A 22,105-nucleotide genomic window follows, 5' to 3' on the forward strand; every position below is an offset into this window, starting at 1 on the left:
GTAGCCTAAAAATAATTTTTATTGATAGTATGTGCTCCTACAATATAAATACAGCTATACACAACTTGCCACAGCTTCCCGACAGAAACGAGGTGGGGCAGAGGGAGTGGTCAGAAAAATAATTAAGTATGAGAGCACAACTGATATGTACAAACACATAATGGTGCTTATCATTGATGCACGGATGGTCGTGTGTAGAGCTGGGTCGTTTTGAGATTTTCAAAAGCATTGTTTCAGACCACCATGCAGATTACGCTTCAATTGTAGTGCTACATAAGACACAACTTATGGGCCAGCTTTAATGAATAAGAAGAATATAGGTTAAACAAATGCTTTAAAATATATCATATCATGGCCTCATGGACGCATACAAGCTATGTAAAGCGCAATAAAGTGAGGACGCATGAGCTTCTCCCGATGCTTCAGTTCTACATAGATGCTTCAACTCTGCTGCAAAGAAATTTAACCAATGTCTGTGTGTGCAACATTGTCCATTTTAAACTATCTATATGTATATATAAAATTCCTACTGCGAGTTAAGCTACGTAGCACTCCATAACTCTTCCTTTTATTAAGGGCAATTTTTCAAACAATCAACATTATTCATTTTCTGTCTCATGACTTCGTGCCCGCAATTCTTGGTTTGGCTCGATCACAATTGTGCAGCCCTTATTTTGGAGGAAACAAAAAACATCAACCAAAATTTCGGAACTGCTTCTCGGTGATATTGCCTTCCCTCAACTGCCACAGCTTGAGATGAGTCTTATAGCAAGTCTCGCGCATACCTAGGGCCTACCCTTGAAGAAACTGGTCCAGCTATGAAATGCCCAGTTTTTTCTCAAATAAATTTTTTGGTTTGAGTTTTCTCACTTCTCGAGTCCCTTCACAATCAAGAAGACCCAATGTTCCCCTTAGTCCTTAATTTTGTTATATTATGAAATAAATAAAAAAATTAATAATGAAAATAAAAATACTAATAACTGTTGCGCAAAAAACACAGTCCCACATACGTGCTTGAACGCAATATTGCTTTTATTTTGTTTTAGAATCTAAGGCATTAAAAAAATAGCAGTACCATAAAAATGTTGAAAAAAAACGAAAAAAAAATTAGACTTGGCGGGACTCGAACCTGCGCCACTCAGTTGTACTCGCGCACGTGAACTGAGTGCGTTAGCTTGCTAAGCTATTCGCGCTTAGAAATGTAGTGAGTTTAAGTTATGTATATAAATTTGCTTTTTACACGCTATGTGTTGGCATATTTATGTATGATATGCGATCGTGTCTATTGTTGTGTGCATATGTTTTGGGATTGTATATACGTAACATGCTTTTCGCATGTCTTTCAACTATAGATTGCTGCCCCGCGGTGGATGAAAACAAGTATTTTTACACACACACACACACACACACACAAGCTTGAGCAGTTGAAGGTTGTTTCCCGGGGCTCTCTTGCGATTGAGTCGGCCACCACAGGGAATTAGAGTGATACGCCATTAATCCCTGCATCTAGCTGTATTCCACTTAGTAGCTCTATCGCTTGATGACAAATCGAGCGCGGGGCGCGACGCTATTGCGCACGACCATGCCTCGCGTAGTGGCGACATCAGCTGATTGCGCCGGCCGGCTTGCTTCGATTTGCTTCAGAGCAAAGAAATGTCATACCTTGAAAGATTGCGTACTGCACTATGTCAAAATGTTACTGCTTTGTAGCCATCCTATGATTCATTGAGAATTGATAACTCTGATATCACTACTGTAGAGCTTTGCGTCGGCGACACGCACCGAACGTGAAACCGCACTACGTCTGTCGTAGAAGCAGTAGAAAGCTGTCGTCTGCTAGAACAAAAACAAAACAAAGGCCTGGAAAAATATCATAAGTTGTAATTTGTTTTTGGAATAACCTTTTATCACTTTTAAAGTTATTTCGCCAGATAACATACATTTTCTTTTAGTTTATAGCAGCGACAGATGTTTTTTTTTTATTTTCCTCACACAGATATCCAAGTCAAATCCATTCACAGCTAAAGCCACATATTGTTTGTCTTCTTTGTTTTCGTGGGCATGCCGTTTGGGTGCGTCTATGTGTTCGCGCTGCTACACATGAGAGCACTAAATGTTAAATTTACGCAAGGAAGCGCCGTTCCTCGTTCGTGTGATGTGCTAAGATTGCACCCTATTCCCGCGGTTGTTCGAGTGCGGATCAAATGCGAGTCGTCCAAGGAATCGGCGGGTTGGGCGGGCGCTCGAAGGACTCCGAGATGACGGCTGACGCCTGTGGTCGCTTCCCTCAGGACAGTGTGAAGTAAACTAAAGGTAAGGGGGACACTTTTTTATGTAGACCGAGTATGCCACTCAGTGCAAGTGTGTGTTGCTGCACTCGAACGAGGCGTCGTGAAACGGCAACCTTACGCGCCTTTGCGAGTGCGGTTGCCAATTCGCTTTGGCAATGCTAACGCCAGCAGAGCCATGGCGCATCGGCGCGGCCTTACTGGAACTAATTCGAGACAACTGCGGCAACATGCATGTGTATGGTGATCGATTATTTTCATATGTGCAATGTAGTGAGAAAGACGCACATGGCGCTTGCTACGTTGTTGATTAATCGAAGCCTGCAGTGCCATTTGATGCTAAGCAGCATTTTGTTTACGTTCGAGGGCGATACAATTTGTAACTTGGCTCGATTCACCTAGCCAACCGCATAAGTGGGTTGATTAGCATACGTTCACGGTAGAGCGTTATTATGCCCCTAAACAGTGGCGTGTGCTTGTTAAAAGATGTAATGTGTGTGCCTAGTGTTGAGAGAGAGGGGTGTTCGTGCAATCTGCATGTGTACCTGCAAGACGCCTTTGCTTGTAACTAATAATGTACCGGCCAGCACCTACATTGTACGCCTGACTTTGAAGAAAACTTGCATGCACAATGTGAGATTTTGTAATCTGCCAGAGTTGCTTTTCATAAAATAATACACTGCCAGCATGTTCAAAATATGTTTCGCTGCTGTGTGGCAGGGGTGCGGTTATCACGCTGTTGGGTAGTTGCTGATGCAAGCACTTATAGTTTTGATGCGTTAATATTTCTCATCTAACTCATCAGGTGTTTGGCTGTTTCAGCACAAACAAGGCAAAGAGAGAAAGAAGACGGGTAATGACAAGACCAGTGCCGACTTTTGTTTGCAGGAGAATACCCATGTTGGTGTATTTATTGTGACAGCCTTTCTGTGTTGCTTTTTTTGCCCAATTTATGCAACAACACAGTTGTCAGCAATATGAGAGAGAACACTGAAATTTGCTTTACAGATCATGGAGACTAAATGCCTAGTAACTCACAGCACAAAGTAACAACAAAAGACATCAGTATGATCAATGTGGATGAGTACAGTCTTGCATCTAAAAAATATATTGTGCAAAATGTTGCCTAAGTAAGAAACCTCTCTGTTTGCAAATAGTGTGACGTCACTTCGAGCACCGTGCCAGCCATTCCGTCCCTCTGTGCAAGGGCTGGTTGGCAAGGAAGTTGTTTGTGATATTCCTCATAGACCACTGAGATGTATGCAATTCTAAACCTGTAGCCTAATATATAGGTAATCTTTTGTGCAGTTACATCGCTGCATCGGACACCTACAACTTATTTGCATATTTACATTGCTCCCTTAGGACCTAACAAACAAACTTGTTGTTTGCATTGTCACTTCATGAATATCGAGCGGTAAAGGTACTGAGTATATGTGAAACAAGAATCTCTGCTTAATACGTGAAGACATATGAGGCCTTTGATAAAACGAGTTATACCTTTATTGAGCTTGCGTACTCGTCGGGGCAATTCATACATGCAGCTTCAGTAAATGGTATCTTCCAGCCCGGTGACCTTGCAATTTTTTCCGGCACACAGCGCAAACACCGAGATGTACCCACTCGCAGATGGTCGCGTCAAGTGCATATTTACCTTGACTAAAATGTCGAATCAAGTTTTTTCATCGACCGGTCCCTGCCATGAGTGCTAACGTCTTCGCAAACAAGACACATTGTTATTGACACTGCACACACCACACACAGTATTCTCAGTTGAACCGATATTCTCAATACCTTTCAATACACACTACATGCCGCAATCAACAGTGCACATTTTTGAAGACTATGCTGCTGTTGCTCGCACAGGCCACCACGTGTGTTCACTTCAAGATAAACAGACAGCGTGGCAAATATTTTACCACACAGTTTACCACACAGCTGGATGTTTGCTGACACATACTATAGCTAATGTCGACATTGTAACGTGAAGTGTAAGCTTTGAAAAATTAAAACTTGCCCCAAACACCACACGACTGTACCGGGCTGAGCCACCAGCGGGAGTGTTTTTCCATCCACACCTTTTTCATGTGCCAGTGACATCATGCTGTGACGTACCTCGGTAGGGGCCTATCGCTGCATACTTTATGTGAATGAGGGTCCTGTTAGTGAAAGCAGGCATTGTTGATTTCGTAACTTGTTCATGCCCAACTGGACCTTCATTTGCACAAGTTGTCTGACTGATATTCAGGCGAACTTTTGTGTAATAATGTATACAGTTGGCAGTCTGTGCTTGCCCCATACTGTTGTTACTGGTGTTTCTTGTTGTTACTTTGCACTGCTCATTACTGCTCAACTACAGAAACTAGCCTATCTTGCTGCTGTTTCGGACAAGATGCAGCTGGCAAGTGCGATAGTGTTCATAACTCTAAATTCTCGAGCAAAAATTATCGTTTCATATTCAGTTAGTTGCATTCATGTAAGCACATTACAAGAAATCATTGATTAAACATGAATCCGAGTTCCTTTACATAATGCTCACAACTTTTACATGAAATTGAATGGTGTTTATAAAAAACATGGGTTTTAGCTAAACTTCATGCTCTTTTCTCGAACAGCTGACAAAACCCTATTGCATGCTTACTCTCCATGAATTGGACTGTGTTCGAAGTACATTGCAATTCTTCACCGGACTGCCAGTACACTTCACATTGGGGGAACATTTATTAACCATGGATTGATTAAGAACGGAAAGAAAGAAACGGCAGGCTGGGATACTTGATATTGGCATCCGTTTTGCTACCCAGCGCATTATCATGCAAACTTCCTATAGAGTGGTTATGCGTCTTGCATGTGTGTCTGTAAAGCAAGAACTTTGGGTAGAACTATATTTATCTTACAAATGGTTGCAGGACTGTGGAGGCTGTAGGGCTGCCTAGGAATGGTGGAATCTCTGGACACGTGTTCAACCTTGCTGCATAAGCTCGATCCTTGGTGTTTTCACGGCATCTTTACAGATGTGTTGGAGAGTAAAGCAAGCAGGTTTCAACAACGGCATCTTTACAGATGTGTTGGGTGAGTAAAGCAAGCAGGTTTCAACACAAGGAAAAGTATAATATGGCAGCACCTCTTGTGCGTGCCTTACATCCCAAGTATATCAAATATTTATCTTGCCTTGTGGCCTGTAATTTTTAAAGAGACACTTCTTTTTGCTTTATATTTGAGTCTTGATGCTTCGACAGCAATGTATTTGTGTTTGACAGCAAGTGTTCTTGAACAAATAACTGATCTCAATAATGACAAAGCACCCTTCATACTTAATCCTTAGCATAAGCTAGCACATATCTGTAGCAGATTGAATTATTCATTTTTTGCTGGGATGATAATGGGCAAGTAGCAAAGGCAAGTTCAGATTGAAGTGGTCGGTGACGTCTGTTTAGGCTCTGCCATATTGCTTTGCAACCAGAGTTACTTGTGGCCACATATACAATGAAGCCACATGACGTGCATTCTAAATGAGATTACCATATCACATTTCCCTGCATCTTAGTATGTGCCAAACAAATGCAGATATCATTAGCTTGCCACTATAAAGGGATCCTAAACCAACACAAGGTTGAAATTTAGTCGTGGTGTTGCAGCTGTGTATGACTCTACAGTGGATGCATAGCCGTGATAATTTGTCTATATGTTGTCGCAATAGTCATGTTACACACATTGTACGATACAAAAGAGGTCCTCGCTTATTTCGCTTTTTTTCGCTATGCTTCTTGTCTCTTCTTACCATGTGTTCCTCCTCACTGTACAAGGAGCAAGAGCAGTGGGCACACAAACACGTATTTAGAAAAAAATGTTGTAAGGTGAGCACTGAGGAGCTGAACACTTCCAAAAGGCTCAAAGAGGTAAAGGTATTGTTTCTAGCTACTTTTTGGGCACCCATAGCTAGTTGTGCTGCTGCAGTTAAAAAATAAGTTAAATGTTAAAAATTAATTACAGATGGTTTGGCACACATAATTGCAGTTACATACAGAACTAGGTTTCAACGCGTAAGCAAAATCTGTTCACTCCAAATCAATACTAATGATATCTGAAATTCAGGAAATATTAAAAAAAAATTTATATTGACGATGTATTCCTTGTTTTTTAGTGTTCCTGCTTATTATTCTAACGTTTTTTTGTTATCTTTTGTTTTTTTCATCTTTAAGTTTTTTATGCTGTGTTTATTTGCTGAAAATGTATTTCAGTGTTGCTTGATGATTACCTTTTTTTTTTCGTGGGAGGTCCCGCCTGCGGTTCTTACCTTGGGACCTCCCAGTGAATCTGTACCCATGCACTTAAAAAAAAAGCTCAGGATAAGGCTAAGTGGTTGCCCCTTGAACGTGAAGAAGATACCCTTCTTCTAAAAGGTCAATAGACAGTCTAGTAGTCTCGATATTACATGCACTATAAAATATTCTGGTGTGGTGCTTTTCATGCATGTTATAATGAGAGGGGTTTTTAATAGAACTGTTGTCACTTTGCCCTGCATTGCTGAAATTTTTCACATAGTTATAATACATGAATCACTTTATGCCTTTGGTTTTATGCAACTGGTTTGCTTACCCAGTCGGTTTAACTTGATTTGGATAAAATCATAAATGCTCTACAATTTTTTTTTACTATACAGCAGGTTTATTTTTAAAATACGCGACCATTGATGTGAACGCAGTTAGCGGCGTGCTTGATTAATCCTTCACTATCACCACTCTAACTACACCATCTACAGTGCATAGTGCAACAAAAGTAATGGTATTTAACATTACTGGCAGCATACGCTTTTATGTCTCAAAATAGGTTAAAAAGCCGTGTGAAAATGTGTGTACGTTTTTTTTCGCTTCAACTAAATATTCTGGTCTACTCAAAGTAGCTTCCGCTCTTTTAAGGTCCTCAAACTTTTAGGTGTTCAAAAGAAGTATCAATGCCATATACTTTCTTTGTCAGCCTACTCACCACTCTAATGATGATAATTACCCGACAACATTACCCAGTAAAATAAAGGGATGTTATAAAAATTAATTTCAATTCAATTGTCAAAAAACGTTGCCAAGTTACGTTTTTGTTCACTTTTCTTTTCACAATTTCGTTGAAGTTACTTTTGATAACTTCCCCTATAGTTTGTTTGGCATCATTTTCTACTAGTTCTCATTATAGTGTGTTCAACAAAGACAACAAACCCTTAAATTTATAGTTCTCTCCTTTACTCATGAATCTGAAACAGTGAATCTCAGTAATCTTAGCGGTGCGTGACTTTTTTTTTTGATCAGTTGTGCATGTGTTCAAGTACATGCATTTAGGTGGGAGGGCAAACTATTGCCTCCTCCTGTGACTAGCAGATTTTCTGAGAACTGACAGATGCATAATGCTGCCAAAGAAGTATAGGGATATTGGAAGTAATCGTAACGTAATTTCAATCCTAATGTAATTGCCAGTAGGCAAATAAAAGGTGTCCCACACTCGCCATAATGGTAACAGGCAGCGCTGACTGACTCTTCCATGTATAAATGCACATATATACCGTACAAAATGGAAGAGGGATAGCCGCCATGGTAGCTCAGTTGATAGAGCATCGGACATGTTATTCGAAATTCGCAGGCTCGGTCCCTGTACAGGGCAGGTTATCTTTTTTTTCTTCTACTTTTCTTTCTTCACAATTACAACACTTCTATTCTTCTTGAAGATTTTCTGGTGTAAAAAAGGTACCTTATAATCTGAAGAGGCAAACGGAATGTGCCAGTGTACGAGTTAGCTCTTGTAGTGGTTACAAGTAAGATATGTTTTCAAGAATAAATCATTCTGCCACTTGCCTAAAGAATGGCTATAGCACACGGCACTGGATGCACTTTGTTATTTTTGAATCAAGCTATCTTGTATTCTATCTTTATAAATTACATGGGATACACATGATGGTATCACAAACTTTAATGCCACAAAGATTATGCAGCGAACAATGTTATAAATGCGAAATTGCATAAGGATAAGGTGAAGACTGCACCCTCAACGAGGATGTACAGGGAGCACAGGGTGCAGGCGTCATTCCTTCTGCCCGTGCTTTTCAAGTGCGAGCTGTTTTCACCTCGTTCTGACCAACTAACTAGATTGAGATGTGTTGTTATAGTGCAAGAGGATGCTCACGGGAAACTAGGTTTGTCTCAAACTCTGTGTGTGTCTTTCAACCTATATGGTGCCCGATTGAAGAGTTCATGCAGACCAGATCTAAACAAAATAAAATGGACCATGTAAATAAACAGGATCGTGTAAATAGTCGTTTTCGTGTGCAACTGTAGTTGTGGTTGTGCTGAATGACCTTTCTTTATATACACTACATAACAAACTTGCTCCTTTAGAGTCGAGTGCACCTTCGGATCGATTGTATATGTTTGCATATGCGAGGCCTTAAGTTTTATAAGAAATTCTTCAGTGTGCCACGAGGAAATGTGGGTTCAGCGAAATTTTGCATATCATTATATAAAACTCTTAAAGCCTCGTCTACAACTTTGTGCAGGTTGACCTTGAGCAGAAAACGAGGAGCGGCAGCAGCCCCCAGAAAAGAGCAAGAACCCTCCAAGCTCCCGAAGCTCTCTTCGACAGGAACAGCAAGGTCACTGTGTGGCATTGAAAACCATTGCAAGGAGTGCCTTATTAGTACACTGTGCTGCTCTTTCATCGCAGAAGCGAAGTTGACCACTCCAGAGGAACTTCACGCTGTGTATTGTGAGTGCTTCAGTGGTTTTGTTTTTGTCCAGCCAGCAGTTAAAAAATCATGTTTTCAGGCTACAGTATAAAAAGCCTGGAAGCAAGCTATCAATAATTTTTAACAGAGTTGCTTAATCTGATACATGATACATCACTAAACTTTCGTGCGTATTCATCAATGTAAGCTCCTCTTAGTGTTATCCAAAATGAAGATGTGAGTCGACAGATGGAAACATCTAGTGGGGTAATCAGGGTGAACAGTAGAAGTGCTTCAGATAGGCTGGCCGATGTTGCGATAGGAGGACCTATTTTTTAGAAGTCACCTTGTCATCCTTGGCGTGTTAGTTTAAATGGGGTCAGTAATGACATCATCTTTTGGTGTAGGCGTCTGTGCCTGTTGGAAATGTTTGTCTGAAAAAAAAACCTATAACGCAGAAGAGTGCAGCCCTTGCTTCTTTTCAAGTTAGGTTGCACTGATACAATGTGTTCTCCTGTCGGAGGTTGGGGGTAAGGGAAGCAAAAAAAAGATAAATGATAGAAAAGAAGAAAAAAGAAGAAAGAAAAGGGGAATGCAAAGTAAAAGTAGTGCTACACTGCTCCTACTTTGCATCCCCCCTTTTCTTCTTTTTTTCCCTCATTTTCTTTTTTCCCCTTTTTTGTTACATTTGCATTGTCCCATCTAGTGCATGAATCAATGACACATGGCTTTGCTATAGCAAAGATGCCTATGTGGTGTTGGATTGAACAGTGCATTGTACTTCATTCAGTTAATTACAGACTGATCAGTCTTGCAATAAGTGCTTCCTGTCTATCACCACACATGTTCAAATGAAAAGTTTGTGCTTGGCTCTTAGTATGCTGGTATATAGCTTGTGTCTTGGACTACTCAAAATGAATGTTACTTTGCTGCTGTTTATAATAATGAATTTATCCAACATGAAAATATCTTGCCTTGTGAACTTTGTCGGACCTGCCTTTCTTTTTCTTTCCTATGCAGGCATTGTATGTGAGGGAGGCAGTAACAAAGAGGTGATAGCTTGAGCTTCGGAAGAATAAATGCTGGCAGTGAGGCAATTACGCATCAAACATCCCAGCCATTTTGCCAACCGTCCTAAATGTGTTTTGAAAAGAAATATTGTGCTCATTTACTGTATTTTTCTGAAAACAGCAAAATGCTAAAATATATTGCAGAGAACAAAATATTAGGCCACGTTGGTGCCTTCTGGACTTCCCAGGATGTCGTCTGAGTGTTGTTTGTAAAAAGTAGAAAGTGTTTCAAAAATACTGCCTCTTCAACACCAAATTCGGTCTAGCTATTAAGTAAAGGTGATTGTGTGTAGTGCATGAAGCTTAGTAATATTAGTGCAATTTTTTCGCCACATCAAAAGCAAGGAAGCAGTTCTCTTTATATGGCAAGTTATATGATTACACTTTGTCTTAAAGTAGAAATGAATTTTTGAAGTTTTCTTATGATGGCTGTTTTCTGCATTGGATATACGACAGCTTCCGTTCCGAAGTTCCCCATGGCCCTTAATAGGAGACTTCAAAAATCATTTTCCTCATTTAAACAAAAATTGTAATGATAACACTTGCCATGTAACAAGAACTGTTTATTTGCTTTCAACTTACACATAAAAGTAATTTTCAATTAGACAAACACACCGCTCAAATTGCATCTCAATGTGGACAAAAACGATTATATAGTGATATTTGTAATCTGGACCTAACATTATTTTTTTTTCGTGAAATATAACTTCTGTGCAGTGAGTATTTGTGGATCAAATATTCATACAAAATGCAGTATTGCCATACAAGAATTGCAAACGATAAACAGTTTGGCTGAATTCTTCAAAGCCTGTGTAGCGGAAAAATTGCACTAATGTTACTCGGCTTCAAATACTTTAGGAAGCACCTTTACTTAATATGTAGATCAAATTTGATATGGCAAGAAAAAGCGGTACTTTGAAATTTTTCTCAGAAATAACACCCACACGACATTCTGCGAAATTCGGAAGGTACCCACGTGACCACTACTTTTTTCTCTTCAAAACATTTCTGCAAATAACTATTTTCAGAAGAGTAAATTACCATCATTTTTTAAACTATACATCTGTCATGGTAGCCAGGCAGAATTGTTTGTATGTTTGGTGTAGAATAGCCCAGTGCAAAAAACAACAAATGTCTGAGCATCCTTTGACGCTCGGGCAATTTCGAAAGCATTTGTTTGTTAGCAGCAATTCAGTTAAGCCCTTGTCTTTATGCTTAGGCCCAGAAACAAAACACAAGTAACCAAAGTAGTCCTAAGAGTCATGCAGTCTCGCTGTTCCAAGGCTTGTGGAGCCTAATTTAGTCCAAGCTTCACCATTTTTTAAAAATTCAGATTCAACCAACAGGTTTTGGAGGCACAGTGCACTTTCAGCTAACTTGATTCACACCAGTTACTTAGATAAAAAGTGGAAAGTAGAGGTAAAAACACCATTTTAAAGGCATTGTAGGTAATAACAAAAAGGACTGCTTTCTTTTTTTGTGTGGTGCTTTGCCTGAACGCTGTGCTTTTTGTGGTATAGTTCATTGTCTAGTGAACATAGGCCTTAAAAACTAACATTAGCCATGTTGAGGTCGATTTCTTGGTTATAGTCATAGTAGCCATATTAAAAATTATGACTTCAAACTTGATTGTTCTTTTGAAGATTTTTTCCTTGCATAATGATATTTGGGAGTCTTAGTCAATTTTGTTATAAGAAAACATGATGTCATAATAGGGTCACTTTTTGTTGAGTCGTTCAGTTCTACCTTAATAGAGCATTTTTTTTCAATATCGGTATTTAAAATGGAATGAGCATGCTGTATGTAGTAAGGTGTAAGCACTTACAGATAGCACATGCACCCAACTTCTCTGTTGGCAGTTCGTTTCTGTTATTCTTGTTTTATATGTGGGGTTTCACGTCCGAAAACCACTATATGATTATGAGAGACGCCGTAGTGGAGGGCACTGGAAACTTCAACCACTTGGGGTTATTCAACGTACACCCAAATCTGAGCACGCGTGCCTACAGCATTTCTGCCTCCATCGGAAATGGAGCCGGGGTTTGATACAGCGACATGCGGGTCAGCAGCAGAATTTCTGTTACTCTTGCTCCCCTATATGTGTGCAGTTCGGTTATAGTTATCTGGCTTGCACAGATTTTTAATGGCACCTGCCTGGTCCTGCTTGCTTTCATGGTGATTTTAACCTTCATAAGCTGCATAGGTTTAACTCTCAAAATTGTTCAAGATGCCAATTTTGTGCACAAACTGTATAGTATAAAAGGCAGCAGATGTACATGCACACACTATTAAATGTACATTGAGAGCTTTCACTTGCAGTTCCTAAAGTTTTACTGTACAGGAAGCATTTAAATCATAATTTCATAAGGACATTATAATTGATTATCTCTACAATTGAAAATCGTGACAACCTAGTTATTTTCACTGTGATAAGCATGCTGTTTTTTGATGTGGCAGAACTAATTTTTACACTCATTCCTTTTATTATTCACATATGCATAACATGAAGGATTGTGTGCCTTACATTTTCAGTTTCATTCTGTGTGTTATATTTCTTGTGCGTGTGAACAATTGTGCTAACATGTGTCTCTGACATTATTTGTGCCAATTATTTTCATTTCCAGGTGCCTATGAAGGACACATAAGTTCTATGGCAGTGACCTTCGAAATTTACAGTGGTGCCGGAGCCTCAAGCAGCATTTCGCCGATCTCCACAAGGCATTCATGAGATAAACACAGCGCCACACTTTCACAGTGCTATGATTATTATTTATGTTTAAACATTTCGTTCTAAAATTGCTGTGACATTGTGTTTTGTGCCACCATCCTGTGGCTTAGGTGGAGCTCGTGAAATTACGGTGCAGTCACCTCATTTGTGTACGATCAACACTGCAATTCCACTATTCACAGCTGGAGCATACAGACAAATAAAAAAATATATTGATTGTAGCAGGCCTGATGTGTATATTAATGCTTCTCTATTGATAATAATAACTTTATAAGTTCTTCAAGTCTTGCATAAAACACTTCATTAATGTGTTGCAATGTAACCACCATTTAGGATCGGTAGCATGGTAATTTAGTAGTTTTGTAATGTATTTTATTTAAAAGGTATTTTTGCTTCCGCATCACGACAATTAGAAAGATGCCGATGATTCAATCCCTCATCATGCACATTTAAGAAATATTGTGATTTGTACACAGTATTGCATGTACTCAAGATGTGGATGTCTATTCAGTTTACACATTATATTGCTTTGCGCTAGATTCAGACGTGACATGCACACATTTCAGTAATTTCCGCATGATACGTCTTTCCATAAGATGCGGAGTCCGCATCATACGTCTTATGCGGAGTCCGCATCATACGTCTTATGCGGAGTCCGCATCATACGTCTTCCATATTCCAATAATTCCGTACTTGAGGTCTCCGCATCTTACGGAACGTTTCAGTAGGTAGGGACAAACTGAGAGTGCTCAGTTAGGAAAGATGTGATCCGTGCAAGTGCGTTGGGGTCTTGATTTACAGATATAATTTCACAATGAGGTGTTTGTGAGGGACAGTATCAAATGCGTTAGCGAAACCTAGGAAAATGGCAGCAGTCTGAATGGTACAGTCACGGTAAGAATGTACGTCTTGAAGGAAAATGGCCAGCTGTGTTTCGGAAGAATGACACTTTCAGAATCCGCGTTGACATAAATGAAAACAGTGTAATGAATCTAAGAATTTGATAATATGGGAGCGTATGACATGTTCCTTGTTTTTACAGGAAACACTAGTTAAAGATATGGGACGGTAATTTAGTGGCGAGTTTCTGCTACCTTATTTGAAGACTGGAACAACGTTCCCCACTTTTCAGTATGGTGGCAGAGTGCTTGATAATAATCACTGTGAAAATAACAAAGTTAGGTACACGGCACAAACATGTTTATAGTTTTTTAGGAGTTCTGAGTTAACCCATATATGTCCAGCATCCAACATGTAGGACGCTGAAACTTTGCATTGTAAATCAAATGTTTTTTTGTGAAAAAAAGGAGCGCCGTGTTCATGATGTCCTGTCCTCGTCACATTGAAGTCTTGGTGGTCACAGGGCTACAAAAAGTCACGGGCTTGTAGTCACAAAAGGCCTTTGTCGTGTTATTGTAACTGAGCGCCATACTGCGAAAAAAACATAAGCAATATAGCGTAAAATTTTTGTCGACGCTCATGATATTTTTATCGATAGTTGGCCTGGTATGGGTTGTGCAGTCACTATCTTTGTAACACAGTGACAGGCGCTAATGTTGTTTTTTTCGTTCGCCGTGTGTGAAACATTGCTGTCCTTTTTATAGGACGGCTTCAAAACCAATGTTCGTCAGAGTTTTTTATGTTCTTCATTAAGAGCATTATTCTGTTTTCTGAGGTCATGAAAGCACTCATTTTGGCGAAAGAATTTAGTTTTTTAAAATTTTCCCAAGTTTGGGCATATAGGGGTAATATTGTCACGCGCTAGGAACTTGAAAAGATGTACAAGGAAAGGCGACTGTAAAAATTTCAGACGCGCAGAAGGATGTCTACGCTGGCACGGGTTGCTCGTCTTCGTCTTCTTCATACTCTGGCACAGAACTGGCTCATTGTTCACTGGCACAGAAAACCAGGTGGTATTACTACTCCTCCCAAGAGAGGATCGACCCGACGCTCCCTAAAACAAAAGTGTGCGCAACAGCGGGTTGAAGTAGGCAACATAAACGAACATTGAACAGAGTAGCACACGAGAGAAAATGCGTCCTGGGCCCGGCAATCAGAAAGAGTTCACTGGCACACGAAGAAAATTCGTATCATCATATAAAATATAGCTTTAGGTTGACGACATGTAGAGTCTCTGGGCGTGGTAACTTGCGCTGGGATGACTTTGAGCCTCCGTCTGAAACCACTTCGTAGTTAACGTCGCTCACACATCTGTGTACTTTGTAAGGTCCAATGTACTTCCTCAAGAACTTCTCACTGAGACCTCGCTGCCTAATGAGTGTCCGAACCCAAACTTGGTCACCAGGTTCATAATTACCTTTTGAATGGTGACTGTTGTACCGCCGTGCATCTGCACACTGTTGAGTTCTGATGTTCACACGGGCCAGTTGACGTGCTTTCTCAGCGCGCTGAATGTACTCACTGATGTCGAGGGCTAATTGGTCGAGCTTGTCGATGTCCTCATACGGACTCATGGCGTCTAGCATAGTTCTGACATCTCGACCATAAAAGAGCCGAAATGGTGTGAAGCGTGTAGTTTGCTGCGCTGCAGTGTTGTACGCAAATGTTACGTACGGCAGGATGTCGTCCCAAGTTTTGTGCTGCACATACACTACATAGAGATCATGTCGACTAGCGTTTCGTTTAGCCTTTCTGTTAAACCCTTATTCTGAGGGTGATACGCAGTGGTCTTTCGATGGTATGTGTAACTCAACCTGAAGATATCGTCTAAGAGCTTCGCTGTGAATGATGTCCCTCGATCAGTGATGACATATGACGGGGCGCCATGCCGCAGCCCCAATTTGATGCATAAAAAACTGTCAACGTCAGATGCAGTCTCTCATGGCAATGCCTTCGTCTCAGCGTAACGCGTCAAGTAATTGGTTGCTACAATAAATTATTTGTTTCCAGAAGAAGATAAAGAAAACGGGCCTAGGAGGTCCATTCTCACTTGATCAAATGGTGTACGTGGTGAATGATCGGTTGTAGATGGCCTGCAGGCTTTAAGGGTGGTGTCTTGCGACACTGGCATTCACGGCGTCCCTTCACGTAGCGTTTAACTCGGCAGAAATTTTAGGCCAGTAGTAGAGTTGTCGCACCCAATACATAGTCTCGAGTAGCCCAGTTGGCCGGATGTGGGCTTGCCATGGCAAGCTAATTAGACGTCATCGCGGAGGTATTCAGGCACGACGAGAAGATCAGATCTGTCACGAGCACCGGTGCTCCTTTTGTATCAGACGCCGTTTCGCAGGCAGGACGATGGCAATATTCGCGACATCGGAGGAGGAATGGGCAAGGTGTCACCTTCTAAGTGATCTATATTCAGTCTTATATCGGCGTCATTTTGTTGATGAGGCGTCGGATACGGCCCGCTGAGAGTTTCCACGAAGGCGCCGTCCTCTTTTGCGCTTGTACTGGCGGAATGAAGAGGTAGGTGCTCGTGATAGCTTGTCGGCATCTTTGTGCTTTTTGCCTGGCTTGTACACGATGGTGACATCCAATTCCTGTAGGCACAGGCTCCATCATGCTAATCGTCCTGAAGGTTCTCGTCTATTGGTCAACCAGAACAAAGCATGATCGTCAGTTACCACTTTATATGATCTTTTATAGAGATATGGTCTAAACTTCGCAATCGCCCAAATGACCAGGAGATATTCTTTCTCTGATGTTGAATATTTAAATTCCGCGCTACACAGTGTGCAACGTGCGTAGGCTATCACCCGTTCAATGCCGTCTTGTCTTTGTACCAAAATAGCTCAACGGCCAATATTGCTGGCATCAGTGCGTACTGCTTTTTCAGCCTCTTCATCGAAGTGGCCGAGCACGGGAGGGAAAGAGAGCTGAAGCTGTAGTTCCGCAAAGACTGCCTGCTGTTCGTCAGCCCAGGCAAATTGTGCGCCATCACGTGGGAGGCATATTAGCGGCTCCGCAATGATGGAGAAATTTTCAATAAAGCGTCTGTAATACGCGCACAGAACTAAAAATCGTCGAAGGTTTCTCTTGTCAGTTGGAGCTTGAAAAGCGGCGGCGGCAGCAGTCTTGTCAGGATCAGGCCGAACACCAACAGCGCTCACGACGTGACCAAGAAACTTAAATCGTTCGTAGCCGAAATGACAATTCTCAGGCTTGAGTGTGAGATCGGCCGATTTAATGGCTTCGAACGCGTTCCGAAGGTGACGAAGAAGTTCGTCAAACGTTTATGAGAACACAATGACATCATTCAGGTAGACGAGATAGCGTTTCCACTTGAGGTCGGCCCGGACGGTGTCCATTATTCGCTGGAATGTGACTTGAGTGGAACAGAGGCCAAAAGGGACGACTTTGAATTCATAAACGTCGTACGGAGTTTCAAAAGCGGTCTTTTCCCGGTCACGTTCGTTAATCTCTGTTTGACAATAACCACTCTTCAAGTCGACAAAAGAAAAATACTTCGCACGCGGCAGCCTTTCCAGAGAATCATCGACTCTGAGCAACGGCTACGCGTCTTTCTTTGTGAGACTGCTCAACTTCCTGTAGTCTACACAAAAGCAAAGCGTGCTATCTTTCTTTCTCACAAGAACGACGGGTGATGACCAATGGCTGCTTGAAGGCTGTATCGCGCAATTTTGATGCATTCTCTTTGCCTGAGTTTGAATCGCGTGCTGTTCGGTTGGCGAAAGGCGATGAGGCTGCTGCCGTATGGGTTGTGCATCTTCGTAGGCGATATTACGGTGTTTCATTATCGGTGTTTGAAGTATCTTCTAAGAACGTGGAAACCATGTGTGAAACTGCAGCAACAGCTCGCTCAAACGCTGCTGGGTTCGCTTCCGAAAGCTTTGGATTGATGTCGACACGGCGGAAAGGCGCTTCAGCAGTGCCGATGGCCTAGGAAGCAAAACACACGGTGACATTGGTGACTGGGTTTGCATAGGCGATGTCAATTCCTGGAAAAAAGGTGCCGGTGCTCGTAGCTTAAATCTGCGACAAAAAAGTTGCAGTGATCATCACGAAGGTCTCAAGGCTTCTCTCTACGCAGACACCCTGAGACAGCAGAAGCTAGTGATTGCTTTCCACGACTGCTTCACCGTGCATAACTCCGTCCCACGCCACCTGAACATTAACAGTTTTTCATTTTCATTTCATTTCATTTCACTTTATTTTCAATTTCAACATGATAGATAAAAAAAACTGTTTGGACCCATAGCCGAAGGCTAGAATAGGGTCCAATAATGCGATACAAAATGGCACAGTATCCAAACAATAGCACTAGGCAACAGTAGTACATGTATCAAAACAATAGAACAAGGCATTAAACCAGGATACAAGATGCTAAACATTGCGGATATAGTAAAGAAGGTTAGCCATTGTACAGACATATAAATTCATATACTCGAACTTGGGTAAGATAACGGGAACATGTAATTTTTGTACACAAACAAAATAAAGGCAATGAGTAATAACAACTACGCAGTAAACTTTCACTGGACGTAGTGATACTTATATACAAGAATTGAACAATTTTGTTACTATTAGGGGTTTACGAAGACATACTAGAGATTGCAAGAAAGTGTTTTTTTAATTTTCAGAGGAAAGTTTCATGGTGGCTGGGGTCTGTCCGCCTAAGCTTTTCTGGCGTTTGTGGTCGCGAAAATGACTAAACGTCGCCGAATGTCAATTAGAGCACCATAATCCCTGAGAAAATCCATGCCAATGATAAGGTCTCGGGAACACTCCCAGAGAACGCTCAAACTGGCAACAAACGTACTACTGCGGACTTGCAATCTTGCCGTGCACATACCGAGTGGCTTGACGATATGCACAGAAGCTGCACAAATAGGCGTAGTTACTTTCTTCAGAAGGGCGGCCAATTCTTCGCTAATTACGGAATAGTCCACACCAGTGTTTACTAAAACGATGACTTCGCGACCATCTAGCAGAACAGGAACATCTAAGGAAACTCTTCTGCAATCAGCCGGTGATGTCGTTGTCGGTGTATCGTCGGTATCTTCAGTCCGCGTCGATAGGGGCCTTGAGAATGACCAGTATGAGCAGCCTCGCCCCTGAAGGTCGCTGTGGCTAGTTTTCCCGACGCGGTCTATGTGACCGGCCCTGCACTACGCCCGATTAGATGAAATGATTTGGCAAGAACCACTGCGGTGATGGAGAACGTTAGTGGTGCCGAAATGTCGACCAGCGCTGCTGCGCAACGTAGTCCGCGATTTCCGGAGGCTGCTGGCTGAACTTAAGAGGTGGAGAGTTGGCCGAAAAACCACAAAATCCCAGCTCTCGATCAGTGCACTGTCGGTAGTTGTGCCCAGGTTCGTGACAGTGATAGTAGCAAAGAGGATAGGGGCCCGCCACACGTCTGATTTTCGCGGAATCGGTTGGCAGTCGCTGAGGTACGGGCCCGCTTGGACAGCCTGAAGCATGGATGATGGGTAGGTGTGAAGCCGTGTGAAAGTGGTGCAGGTTCGCAAAGCTTAGTCTGCCGGAAGCATTGCAGGGGCCGCGGTGGGAAGCGGAGCCAAAGGTGGTGCTGGCTGGAGCAGTGTTTGCGCATACGACATGAGAGAAAATTCATTAAGAGGCCGCGGCTCCGTCTGACAGGACGGTTCTCGTAGTGCCTTCTGAACTTCATCTCGGACGATGCCGGACAAAGAACTGACAGTGGGATCCGAGTATGCAGATAACTTCTGCAGTTCTTCATAGATTACAGAGCGTATGAGCTCTCGGAAGAAGTCGACGTGGCCCCCAAGATTGCCCATGTAGTCCGTAGCAGAGGCAGAGTTCACTTGTCGCTCGTACGTCTGGGTCTGTTGCCAAAGCGTGCTTTCAATGAGGACGGCTTCAGCAAGAAACTCTGACATAGTCTTGAGTGGGCTCCGTACAAGACCACCGAAGACCATCGGCTCCTTCACTCACGCATCAGGTATCGCACCTTCTTTCGGCATGTGAGTGTCAGCTCGTCAAAAAAGACGCGTCATGGCCTCAACATATGTTGCTAAGCCTTCATTTGGCATTTTCATACGGCACTGGAGTTCGCGCTCAGCTCGTTATCGGTGATCGGCACTTGCATACGTTTCGAGAAACTAGCGTTTGTAGTCCACCTATTACGTGAACACACCTGCTCGGTTTTCGTACCAAACACGCGTCCCGTCATTCAAACTGAAGTAGACATGTCGGAGCTTGTCGGTGCCATCCAACATATTATGAGCGGCAACGAAGTCATAGTTGGCTAGCCAATCCTCATGGACAGCACCATGAAAGGAATTCGGCATTCGTGGTTTGAACAGCGTATAGTGCAAAGGAGTTGCGCCTTTCATACCTGCTGGGTTCGAACCTCTTGGGATGGCGCTGCATAGGATAGTTGGGGTCGTCATCCTCTCTGGGAGAAATCTGAACTCAGGGTCCAGCCCACGGATCATTTGGCTAGCACGGCGAACAGGCGTAACCACCGGTATAGTGCTGGAGCTTCTTGTACTGGGAGGATTTCGGTGCACTGGGTACCCTGCACCTCCACCAGTGTTCACGCACTAAGAGCTCAAAGAATCGTACGAGGAGACGCGACTGTGAAAATCTCAGACGCGAAGAAGGACGTCTGACGCTGATCCTGATGCTGAGGGCCTCAGATGGATGGCGTTCACTCAAAAAGGGGGATAGGCCAAGAACCAGGCGGCAGGATACCTAAATGAAACTAAAATGAAAAACAAAGCAATCTGAAAAATTAGTTTAGAGATAATACTGCCAGTAAACAAAAGTGTTCGCTGAGCAAGTGGTGAAACCATCTCTTGTTCCTGACAGACATCGCTACGAATTATAAACTGAAGGTATGAAAATGTTAGGGTTCACTAGCAGAGTAATCTTTTAGTTTCATCGATGTAATCGAACCCAGTGGAGCATATATCCCTGTGGCAGCAACCAAATGAGTTGCCAACAAGTCATAATAGTACTGGTAGATTACTTGTATTCGTAGTTTTTGTAATGGGACTAAGAAAAAACTTTTTCTTTGATAGACTAACGACGACAACATAAAAAAGTGTTCAATTGCTTCAATTATTTTGCAAAAATGCACAGCGTTGACTTCTTGAGTCAAGCTTTGATAAGGTAATAATGTAGTTGGGGAATGTACAGCGCAATCTGGTAAAGTGACCTCTAACTGGCGAGATATACAGCACTGTTTGTTCCAGCAATACCTCAAATACTCGAAATCTTTAATTTTATCCTCATTACCTATTTCCCATTGCAAACAAGAATTTTGGAACCTTAGTGCTCTCACCAAAGCCGTATCTGACAAAACTGGGATGGTGAACCCACTCAGGGATACCACTTCTGCTGAAGAGTTCGCCATTTCTTTCAAATAAATTCCGTGGTGGCCTGGTGCCCATAACAAATGCAGTTTTTTACGTTTTTCAGTACTAAATGCCGAAACGTATTCACCAGTTCTGCATTTGCTACCGCAGAAAATGCACTACATACTGATAAGGAATCTGTAATGATAAGTGCTGATGATTCGCTTGAGGGCAATTTGCGTAGGGCGAAAACAATAGCCAATAATTCTGCAATGAATACAGGGGTATAATCTGGGAGTCGAATCGAAAAGTACCAGTCAAAAGAAGGAGAGAAGATGCCAACATCGGCCTTTCTTTTGACACAGATGCATCAGTCGCAATGATCTTGCTTATCTCTAGGAAAGCAAGATAATCTGCTAACTGGTCATTAAGGTAGCTATGCGCCAATTGTTTCGCGTAATGAGGAAATATATCATCAAATTGTCTGTGCTGGCACGGGTCACTCGTCTTCGTCTTCTTCGTTCTCTGGCACAAAACTGGCTCAACGTTCACTGGCACAGAACACGAGGTGGCAATATCGTTGATGCCTGCAGAAGACGAAAGCTTAATATTTGCTATGATTGAAATGATCGCGCTCGTAGAAAAATAATTGATGATGTAGGATTCATGAAAAAGCTCAGAAAATGAATTTTTCCTGGTAAAAACAAAGAAAAAAGCTCCTTTAAATTATTCGCACATTCCACGTTGTTAGCTACATCACCAGTCGCCTTTAGAACACTTATTGTGCGTCTCTTGAGGGTTCACCACCCGGCGAAGTTTGCGAAGGCTGTTTGCAAGCGTTTTAGGTTACTCCCCATAAAAAAAAGAGTGCTTGGCGTTTTGTGTAGCCATTCGATAATCATCTTCAGCGGCATTATACTTCCCTATGCAGACGAGAGCTTAAACTGTTTAGATGAACGAAATAAATGTTTTTCCTTTTTGTTTTAATTCCTTCAGTGTATGAGAAAACCAAAGCATACATTTTGGTTTGTGTTGAACGTGGTTTT

At 42.0% G+C, this 22,105-nt stretch overlaps 1 protein-coding gene across 2 annotated transcripts; it reads left to right on the forward strand.

The window, feature by feature from the left end:
• The first annotated feature begins 2,037 nt into the window (after nt 1–2,037).
• LOC142796234 (uncharacterized) lies at nt 2,038–14,314 on the forward strand. 2 transcript variants are annotated; one of them, XM_075886431.1, is made up of 4 exons: nt 2,038–2,313; nt 5,198–5,360; nt 8,827–9,035; nt 12,689–14,314. In XM_075886431.1, the coding sequence occupies exons 2-4, from the start codon at nt 5,227–5,229 to the stop codon at nt 12,790–12,792; spliced, it is 447 nt and encodes a 148-aa protein (XP_075742546.1). In that variant the 5' UTR covers nt 2,038–2,313; nt 5,198–5,226; the 3' UTR covers nt 12,793–14,314. The 2 variants fall into 2 exon arrangements, with proteins under 2 accessions (XP_075742546.1, XP_075742545.1); XM_075886430.1 differs by lacking the exon at nt 2,038–2,313 and having other exon boundaries at nt 2,352–5,360.
• Nucleotides 14,315–22,105: the final 7,791 nt, after the last annotated feature.

This window comes from Rhipicephalus microplus, chromosome 2 (genome assembly GCF_043290135.1).
Source record: "Rhipicephalus microplus isolate Deutch F79 chromosome 2, USDA_Rmic, whole genome shotgun sequence".
Lineage (NCBI taxonomy): Eukaryota > Metazoa > Arthropoda > Arachnida > Ixodida > Ixodidae > Rhipicephalus > Rhipicephalus microplus.